The 10,816-nt window shown below is 35.3% G+C and overlaps 1 protein-coding gene across 1 annotated transcript in view; it reads left to right on the top strand.

The window, feature by feature from the left end:
- Nucleotides 1-1,795: 1,795 nt before the first annotated feature.
- Nucleotides 1,796-10,816, top strand: part of LOC139966827 (uncharacterized) — a 29,438-nt gene continuing 20,417 nt past the window's right edge. Inside the window, exons 1-11 of the mRNA XM_071970214.1 lie at nt 1,796-2,041; nt 2,781-3,023; nt 3,741-3,983; nt 4,721-4,963; nt 5,666-5,914; nt 6,635-6,877; nt 7,552-7,794; nt 8,037-8,279; nt 8,522-8,764; nt 9,007-9,249; nt 9,977-10,219. Of these exons, the coding sequence (XP_071826315.1) occupies nt 1,960-2,041; nt 2,781-3,023; nt 3,741-3,983; nt 4,721-4,963; nt 5,666-5,914; nt 6,635-6,877; nt 7,552-7,794; nt 8,037-8,279; nt 8,522-8,764; nt 9,007-9,249; nt 9,977-10,219 (2,518 nt within the window). The 5' untranslated portion in view covers nt 1,796-1,959. The remainder of the gene's footprint in view (nt 2,042-2,780; nt 3,024-3,740; nt 3,984-4,720; nt 4,964-5,665; nt 5,915-6,634; nt 6,878-7,551; nt 7,795-8,036; nt 8,280-8,521; nt 8,765-9,006; nt 9,250-9,976; nt 10,220-10,816) is intronic.

Raw genomic sequence — 10,816 nt, 5'->3', positions numbered from 1 at the left:
CAAGCTGCTTGTAATGCAACGAGCCAACGTAAATTCCCAGTAGGAGTAACAACAGTGACTTGTTCCTGTGAAGATGTGTCACAAAATACTGATGAATGTTCTTTCACCGTCACAGTTAAAGGTAATTTGAGTGAACTTCTTACATAATGCAAAGAAGTTTAAAAAAAAGGTTATCTGAATGCTGCCTGTTTGATTGAGTCTTCTTCGAAAGTTTATTTCCATTTTCAATAGAGAACGCTCAAAGCCTAGTTCATTTGATAGGAATTAACGGAAAACTATTACGGACAAATGCTTGTATCAAATAAGCACCATATAAGGCTAGTTTGGCTAGAATCCTTACTCCGTGGTTGATCTGAACAAATCTTACTTACACATGTGATGTTCTACTACTTTAACCAAAAATCCCTTCTTATGCTCCCTTTCCAACACAGAAAACTATCGGAATGGGCCTTTATGACATTTCATGCTGACCAAAGCTTTATTAATGTTTAACTTTATTGATGAACAACAAAGCTGTTACCTATACCCATGATGTTTTACTTCCTTGAATGAAAAGTTGTGACGACAAGGGTTAACCAGTTTTAGACATTCTTTTGGCTTTAACAACATAATTTGTATTAGATTTTATGATATGTGGCTGACACTTGCAACTGCATTTATTGGCAACCCATTTGAGACGACATACAAGAGCTTTTGTGACCATCAATTTGTTGGAAATTTTGAGTTAGACAATGAGCAAGTTTATTTCTTAGCACCTTCCAATAGTTAAATCTACAGTACTATCACATCTGAGTACATTTGCTAGTTAACCTTTCTTGTCTGCTTTTATTATATGAAGATGTGACTCATCCTACGGCTAGCTGTCCAAATGATATAGATACTAATGCAAGTCTGCAAAATGGAACCACTGCAAGAGTTGACTTTGTGGCATCATGTTCTGAAAACGTTGACACAGGCATTCAAGCTGCTTGTAATGCAACAAGCCAAAGTGAATTTCCATTGGGAGCAACAACAGTTACTTGTTCCTGTGAAGATTTGTCACAAAATACTGATGAATGTTCTTTCACCGTCACAGTTAAAGGTAATTTTGAGTGAACTTCTTACATAATGCAAAGAAGTTTAAAAAAAGGTTATCTGAATGCTGCCTGTTTGATTGAGTCTTCTTCGAAAGTTTATTTCCATTTTCAATAAAGAACGTTCAAAGCCTAGTTCATTTGATAGGAATTAACGGAAAACTATTACGGACAAATGCTTGTATCAAATAAGCACCATATAAGGCTAGTTTGGCTAGAATCCTAACTCCGTGGTTGATCTGAACAAATCTTACTTACACATGTGATGTTCTACTACTTTAACCAAAAATCCCTTCTTATGCTCCCTTTCCAACACAGAAAACTATCGGAATGAGCCTTTATGACATTTCATGCTGACCAAAGCTTTATTAATGTTCAACTTTATTGATGAACAACAAAGCTGTTACCTATACCCATGATGTTTTACTTCCTTGAATGAAAAGTTGTGACGACAAGGGTTAACCAGTTTTAGACATTCTTTTGGCTTTAACAACATAATTTGTATTAGATTTTATGATATGTGGCTGACACTTGCAACTGCATTTATTGGCAACCCATTTGAGACGACATACAATAGCTTTTGTGACCATCAATTTGTTGGAAATTTTGAGTTAGACAATGAGCAAGTTTATTTCTTAGCACCTTCCAATAGTTAAATCTACAGTACTATCACATCTGAGTACATTTGCTAGTTAACCTTTCTTGTCTGCTTTTATCATATGAAGATGTGACTCATCCTACGGCTAGCTGTCCAAATGATATAGATACTAATGCAAGGCTGCAAAATGGAACCACTGCAAGAGTTGACTTTGTGGCATCATGTTCTGACAACGTTGACACAGGCATTCAAGCTGCTTGTAATGCAACAAGCCAAAGTGAATTTCCAATGGGAGGAACAACAGTGACTTGTTCCTGTGAAGATTTGTCACAAAATACTGATGAATGTTCTTTCACCGTCACAGTTAAAGGTAATTTTGAGAATATTTCTTACATAATGCAAAGAAGTTTTCAAAAAAAGGTTATCTGAATGCTGCCTGTTTGATTGAGTCTTTTCTCGAAAGTTTATTTCCATTATCAATGAAGAACATTCAAAGCCTAGTTCATTTGATGGGAATTTACGGAAAACTATTACGAACGAATGTTTGTATCAATTAAGCACCAGATAAGGCTAGTTTGGCTAGAATCCTAACTCCGTAGCTGATCTGCACAGATCTTACCTACACATGTCATGTTTTACTTCCTTGACTAAACATCTCTTCTTATAGTACCTTTCCAACACAAAAAAAAAATTGATATGAAGTATCGGAATCGGTCTTTATGATATTTCAGACTAACAAAAGCTATATTAATGTTTAACTTTATTGAAGAACAAGAAAGCTGTCACCTAAACCTATACCCATAATGTTTTACTTCCTTGAATGAAAAGTTGTGACGACAAGTGTTGACCAGTATTAGATATTCTTCTCGCTTAAAAACATCATTGCTCGTAGATTTTATGATATGTGGCTGACACTTGCAACTGCATTTATTAGCAACATCTTTTAGACGTCATACAATAGCTTTTGTGACCATCAATTTGTTGAAAATTTTGAGTGAGACAATGAGCAATTTTACTTCTTAGCACCTTCCAATAGTTAAATCTACAGTGCTATCACATCTGAGTACATTTGCTAGTTAACCTTTCTTGTCTGCTTTTATAATTTGAAGATGTGACTCATCCTACGGCTAGCTGTCCAAATGATATCAATACTAATGCAAGTCTGCAAAATGGAACCACTGCAAGAGTTGACTTTGTGGCATCATGTTCTGAAAACGTTGACACAGGCATTCAAGCTGCTTGTAATGCAACAAGCCAAAGTGAATTTCCAATGGGTGTAACAACAGTGACTTGTTCCTGTGAAGATTTGTCACAAAATACTGATGAATGTTCTTTCACCGTCACAGTTAAAGGTAATTTTGAGTGAACTTCTTACATAATGCAAAGAAGTTTAAAAAAAGGTTATCTGAATGCTGCCTGTTTGATTGAGTCTTCTTCGAAAGTTTATTTCCATTTTCAATAAAGAACGTTCAAAGCCTAGTTCATTTGATGGGAATTTACGGAAAACTATTACGGACAAATGCTTGTATCAAATAAGCACCATATAAGGCTAGTTTGGCTAGAATCCTAACTCCGTGGTTGATCTGAACAAATCTTACTTACACATGTGATGTTCTACTACTTTAACCAAAAATCTCTTCTTATGCTCCCTTTCCAACACAGAAAACTTAAGGAATGGGCCTTTATTACATTTCAGGCTGACCAAAGCTATATTAATGTTTAACTTTATTGATGAACAACAAAGCTGTTACCTATACCCATGATGTTTTACTTCCTTGAATGAAAAGTTGTGACGACAAGGGTTAACCAGTTTTAGACATTCTTTTGGCTTTAACAACATAATTTGTATTAGATTTTATGATATGTGGCTGACACTTGCAACTGCATTTATTGGCAACCCATTTGAGACGACATACAATAGCTTTTGTGACCATCAATTTGTTGGAAATTTTGAGTTAGACGATGAGCAAGTTTATTTCTTAGCACCTTCCAATAGTTAAATCTACAGTACTATCTCATCTGAGTACATTTGCTAGTTAGCCTTTCTTGTCTGCTTTTATCATATGAAGATGTGACTCATCCTACGGCTAGCTGTCCAAATGATATAGATACTGATGCAAGTCTGCAAAATGGAACCACTGCAAGAGTTAACTTTGAGGCATCATGTTCTGACAACGTTGACACAGGCATTCAAGCTGCTTGTAATGCAACGAGCCAACGTAAATTCCCAGTGGGAGTAACAACAGTGACTTGTTCCTGTGAAGATTTGTCACAAAATACTGATGAATGTTCTTTCACCGTCACAGTTAAAGGTAATTTTGAGTATATTTCAAACATAAGGCAAAGAAGTTTTCAAAAAAAGGTTCTCTGAATGCTTCCTGTTTGATTGAGTCTTTTCTCGAAAGTTTATTTCCATTATCAATAAAGAACATTCAAAGCCTAGTTCATTTGATGGGAATTAACGGAAAACTATTACGAACGAATGTTTGTATCAAATAAGCACCAGATAAGGCTAGTTTGGCTAGAATCCTAACTCCGTAGCTGATCTGCACAGATCTTACCTACACATGTCATGTTTTACTTCCTTGACCAAACATCTCTTCTTATGCTCCCTTTCCAACACAAAAAAAAATTGATATGAAGCATCGGAATCGGTCTTTATGATATTTAGACTAACAAAAGCTATATTAATGTTTAACTTTATTGAAGAACAAGAAAGCTGTCACTTATACCTATACCCATAATGTTTTACTTCCTTGAATGAAAAGTTGTGACGACAAGTGTTGACCAGTATTAGATATTCTTCTCGCTTAAAAACATCATTTCCCGTAGATTTTATGATATGTGGCTGACACTTGCAACTGCATTTATTGGCAACATCATTTAGACGACAAACAATAGCTTTTGTGACCATCAATTTGTTGAAAATTTTGAGTGAGACGATAAGCAATTTTATTTCTTAGCACCTTCCAATAGTTAAATCTACAGTACTATCACATCTGAGTACATTTGCTAGTTAACCTTTCTTGTCTGCCTTTATAATATGTAGATGTGACTCATCCTACGGCTAGCTGTTCAAATGATATCGATACTAATGCAAGTCTGCAAAATGGAACAACTGCAAGAGTTGACTTTGTGGCATCATGTTCTGACAACGTTGACACAGGCATTCAAGCTGCTTGTAATGCAACAAGCCAAAGTGAATTTCCAATTGGAGTTACAACAGTGACTTGTTCCTGTGAAGATTTGTCACAAAATACTGATGAATGTTCTTTCACCGTCACAGTTAAAGGTAATTTTGAGTGAACTTCTTACATAATGCAAAGAAGTTTAAAAAAAGGTTATCTGAATGCTGCCTGTTTGAGTGAGTCTTCTTCGAAAGTTTATTTCCATTATCAATAAAGAACATTCAAAGCCTAGTTTATTTGATAGGAATTTACGGAAAACTATTACGGACAAATGCTTGTATCAAATAAGCACCAGATAAGGCTAGAATCCTAACTCCGTGGTTGATCTGAACAGACCTTACCTACACATGTGATGTTCTACTACTTTAACCAAAAATCCCTTCTTATGCTCCCTTTCAAACACAGAAAACTATCGGAATGGGCCTTTATGACATTTCAGGCTGACCAAAGCTATATTAATGTTTAACTTTATTGATGAACAACAAAGCTGTTACCTATACCCATGATGTTTTACTTCCTTGAATGAAAAGTTGTGACGACAAGGGTTAACCAGTTTTAGACATTCTTTTGGCTTGAACAACATAATTTGTATTAGATTTTATGATATAAGGCTGACACTTGCGACTGCATTTATTGGCAACCCATTTGAGACGACAAACCATAGCTTTTGTGACCATCAATTTGTTGACAATTTTGAGTTAGACAATGAGCAAGTTTATTTCTTAGCACCTTCCAATAGTTAAATCTAAAGTACTATCTCATCTGAGTACATTTGCTAGTTAACCTTTCTTGTCTTCTTTTATAAGTTGAAGATGTGACTCATCCTACGGCAAGCTGTCCAAATGATATAGATACTGATGCAAGGCTGCAAAATGGAACCACTGCAAGAGTTGACTTTGTGGCATCATGTTCTGAAAACGTTGACACAGGCATTCAAGCTGCTTGTAATGCAACAAGCCAAAGTGAATTTTCAATGGGAGTAACAACAGTGACTTGTTCCTGTGAAGATTTGTCACAAAATACTGATGAATGTTCTTTCACCGTCACAGTTAAAGGTAATTTTGAGTGAATTTCTTACATAATGCAAAGAAGTTTTAAAAAAAAGGTTATCTGAATGCTGTCTGTTTGATTAAGTCTTTTCTCGAAAGTTTATTACCATTATCAATAAAGAACATTCAAAGCCTAGTTCATTTTATGTGAATTTACGGAAAACTATCACGGACAAATGCTTGTATCAAATAAGCACAAGATAAGGCTAGTTTGGCTAGTATCCTAACTCCGTGGTTGATCTGAACAGATCTTACCTACACATGTGATTTTCTACTACTTTAACTAAAAATCTCTTCTTATGCTCCCTTTCAAACAATGAAAACTATCGGAATGGGCCTTTATGACATTTCAGGCTGACCACAGCTATATTAATGTTTAACTTTATTGATGAACAACAAAGCTGTTACCTATACCTATGATGTTTTACTTCCTGGAATGAAAAGTTGTTACGACAAGGGTTAACCAGTTTTAGACATTCTTTTGGCTTGAACAACATAATTTGTATTAGATTTTATGATATGTGGCTGACACTTGCAACTGCATTTATTGGCAACCCATTTGAGACGACATACAATAGCTTTTGTGACCATCAATTTGTTGAAAATTTTGAGTTAGACAACGAGCAAGTTTATTTCTTAGCACCTTCCAATGGTTAAATCTACAGTACTATCACATCTGAGTAAATTTGCTAGTTAACCTTTCTTGTCTGCTTTTATAATTTGAAGATGTGACTCATCCTACGGCTAGCTGTCCAAATGATATAGATACTGATGCAAGGCTGCAAAATGGAACCACTGCAAGAGTTAACTTTGAGGCATCATGTTCTGACAACGTTGACACAGGCATTCAAGCTGCTTGTAATGCAACGAGCCAACGTAAATTCCCAGTGGGAGTAACAACAGTGACTTGTTCTTGTGAAGATTTGTCACAAAATACTGATGAATGTTCTTTCACCGTCACAGTTAAAGGTAATTTTGAGTATATTTCTTACATAATGCAAAGAAGTTTTCAAAAAAAGGTTATCTGAATGCTTCCTGTTTGATTGAGTCTTTTCTCGAAAATTTATTTCCATTATCAATGAAGAACATTAAAAGCCTAGTTCATTTGATGGGATTTTACGGAAAACTCTTACGGACGAATGCCCATATCAATTATGCAACAGATATGGCTAGTTTGACTAGAAGCCTAACTCCGTAGCTGATCTGCACAGATCTAACTTACACATGTGATGTTCTACCCTTTGACCAAACATCTCTTCGCATGCCCCCTTTCAAACACAAAAATTGTAACGTTTGATCTTCTGAACTATTAACAGTTGTTACCTGCACCAATGGTGTTTTACTTCCTTGATCGAAAAGTTGTAAAGACCGGTGTAAACCAATTTTGAACATTCTCCCAGCTTAGAACATCATTACTGGCATATTTTGTGATAGGCTATGTGGCTGACACTTGCAACTGCGCATATTGTCACCATGTTTTGGACGACATACTATAGCTTTTCTGACCATCAATTTGTTAAATATTAAGCGTTGGACAATGAGCAGTGTCAGTTCTTATCACCTCCCAATAGTTAAATCTACAAAAGAATTACATCTTAATACATTTTGTAATTAATTCTTCTTATTTTCTTCTATATTTGCAGATGTGACTCACCCTACGGCTAGCTGTCCAAATGATATAACTACTGGTGGAAGTCTGCAAGGAGGAACCACTGCAAGAGTTGATTTTGTGACATCATGTTCTGACAATATTGACACAGACATTCAAGCTGATTGTACTGCAATCAGCGGAAGTGAATTTCCAGTTGGAGTAACGATAGTGATATGTTCTTGTCAAGATTTGTCTCGAAATACTGAGGACTGTTCTTTCAATGTCACCGTTAAAGGTTAGTTTGAGAGAACTTTCCTATATTTCGTTATATATGTTATATATCCTTCAGCTTGAATTATTGTCAACATGCTTTAGACGACTACTACAGCGTTTTGTGACAATCGATTTGTAGAATATTTAGAGTTGGACAATGAGAAATGACCCTTCTAATTACCTTTTATGAGTTAAGTCTACAGCGGAAGCATGTCTGAGTACAATTGCTAGAGAATATTTCTTGTCTGCTTTTATACTTTAAAGATGTGACTCCCCCTATGGCTAGTTGTCAAGAAAATATAAGTACTGATGCAAATCTTCAAGGAGGAACCACTGCAATAGTTAATTTTGTGACATCATGTTCTGACAACGTTGACACAGACATTCAAGCTGATTGTACTGCAATCAGCGGAAGTGAATTTCCAGTTGGAGTAACGATAGTGATTTGTTCTTGTCAAGATTTGTCTCGAAATACTGAGGACTGTTTTTTCAATGTCACAGTTAAAGGTTAGTTTGAGAGAACTTTCTTATATTTCGTTATATATATTATATATCCTGCAGCTTGAATTATTGTCAACATGCTTTAGAAGACTACTACAGCGTTTTGTGACAATCGATTTGTAGAATATTTAGAGTTGGACAATGAGAAATGACCCTTCTAATTACCTTTTATGAGTTAAGTCTACAGCGGAAGCATGTCTGAGTACAATTGCTAGAGAATATTTCTTGTCTGCTTTTATACTTTAAAGATGTGACTCCCCCTATGGCTAGTTGTCAAGAAAATATAAGTACTGATGCAAATCTTCAAGGAGGAACCACTGCAATAGTTAATTTTGTGACATCATGTTCTGACAACATTGACACAGACATTCAAGCTGATTGTACTGCAATCAGCGGAAGTGAATTACCAGTTGGAGTAACGATAGTGATATGTTCTTGTCAAGATTTGTCTCGAAATGCTGATGACTGTTCTTTCAATGTCACCGTTAAAGGTTAGTTTGAGAGAACTTTCCTATATTTCGTTATATATGTTATATATCCTTCAGCTTGAATTATTGTCAACATGCTTTAGACGACTACCACAGCGTTTTGTGACAATCGATTTGTAGAATATTTAGAGTTGGACAATGAGAAATGACCCTTCTAATTACCTTTTATGAGTTAAGTCTACAGCGGAAGCATGTCTGAGTACAATTGCTAGAGAACATTTCTTGTCTGCTTTTATACTTTAAAGATGTGACACCCCCTATGGCTAGTTGTCAAGAAAATATAAGTACTGATGCAAATCTTCAAGGAGGAACCACTGCAATAGTTGATTTTCTGGCATCATGTTCTGACAACATTGACACAGACATTCAAGCTGATTGTACTGCAACCAGCGGAAGTGAATTTCTAATTGGAGTCACGATAGTGACTTGTTCTTGTCAAGATTTGTCCAAAAATACTGACGATTGTTCTTTCAATGTCAGTGTTAACGGTTAGTTTGAGAAACTTTTTTATATATTGCAAAGGATTTAAAAAAGGGTATATGAATGCTATCTGTTTGAATTTTGTTTTGATAGTTAAGTTCCAATATAAAAAAACAGTAAAAGCCTAATTTTTTAATAGGAAGTTAATGAAAACTATCAAGGACAAATGCTTATATCATGTCAGCACAAGATACGGCTAGTTTGGCAAGAGGCTTTACTCTGTGGCTGATCTGAACAGATTTAACCTACTCATGTGATATTCTACTTCCTCGACCAAAACTGTCTTCTAAGTATGCTTCCTTCCAAACACAGAAATTGAAACAAAGTATTAAACTTGGCTATTAGAACATATCAGGCTGACTAAAGCTATATTAATGTTTAACTTTATTGGTAAGAACAAAGCTGCTGCGTATACCTATGATTCTGTACTTCCTTGTCTGAAAAGTCGTGAAGACCCGTGTAAACCAAATTTCCACATTCCTTTTGCTTAAAATGAAACGTCATGAGGAGTGGATTTTTTTTGTGATATGTGGATGATACTTGCAATTGCATTTTTTTGGAAACATCTTTTACGTGACATACTCTAGCTTCTGTAATCATCAATTTGTTGATTATTTAGCGATGAAAAGTGAAAAGTGTCATTTCTTATCACCTTCTAATCGTTTAATCTACAGTAAAAAATACATCGGAATACATTTGCTTTTTAATATTCTTAGTTTCTTTTATAATTAAAAGATGTGACTCACCCTACGGCTAGCTGTCCAAATGATATAGATACTGATGCAAGGCTGCAAGAAGGAACCACTGCAAGAGTTGACTTTGTGGCATTATGTTCTGACAACATTGACAAAGGCATTCAAGCTGTTTGTAATGCAAGAAGCGAAAGTGAATTTCCAGTGGGAGTAACGACAGTCACCTGTTCTTGTGAAGATATGTCTCAAAATACTGACGAGTGTTTTTTCACCGTCACAGTTACAGGTTAGTTTGAGAGACTTTCTTACTTATTGCAAAGATTTAAATAAAAAAGGTAATCTGAATGCTACCTATTAAATTGTGTCTTGTTTTGATAGTCAAATTCCAAATTCCAATATCAATAAAGAAAATTAAAAGCCTAGTATATTTGATGGGAAATTACTAGAACTATCACGGACAAAGACGCTTAACTCTGTGGCTGATCTGCACAGATCTTACCTACACATGTGATGTTCTACTTTCTTGACCAAACATGTCTTCTTATGCTCTCTTTTGAACACAAACATTTATCTATACTGGTCTTATCAAAGTTAAAGTGACCAAAGCTATTGAAACGTCTGATCTTAATTCTGAACTAACTGCAGTTGTTACCTACACCAATGATGTCTTAATTCCTTGGCTGACACTTGCAAATGCGTTTATTGCTATCATATTTAGACGACAAACTTCAACTTTTGTGACCATCAAAGTGTTGAATATTTAGCATTGAACATTGAGCAGTGTCCCTGCTTATGGCCTTCTATTAGTTAAATGTACAGTAAAATATACAGTAAAATCTGTACTGAGCAGGACTGCCCTCATTAAAGATGATAATAATACAAA

This window comes from Apostichopus japonicus, chromosome 4 (assembly GCF_037975245.1).
Source record: "Apostichopus japonicus isolate 1M-3 chromosome 4, ASM3797524v1, whole genome shotgun sequence".
NCBI lineage: Eukaryota > Metazoa > Echinodermata > Holothuroidea > Aspidochirotida > Stichopodidae > Apostichopus > Apostichopus japonicus.
This window is presented reverse-complemented; position numbering and strand designations above follow the sequence as displayed.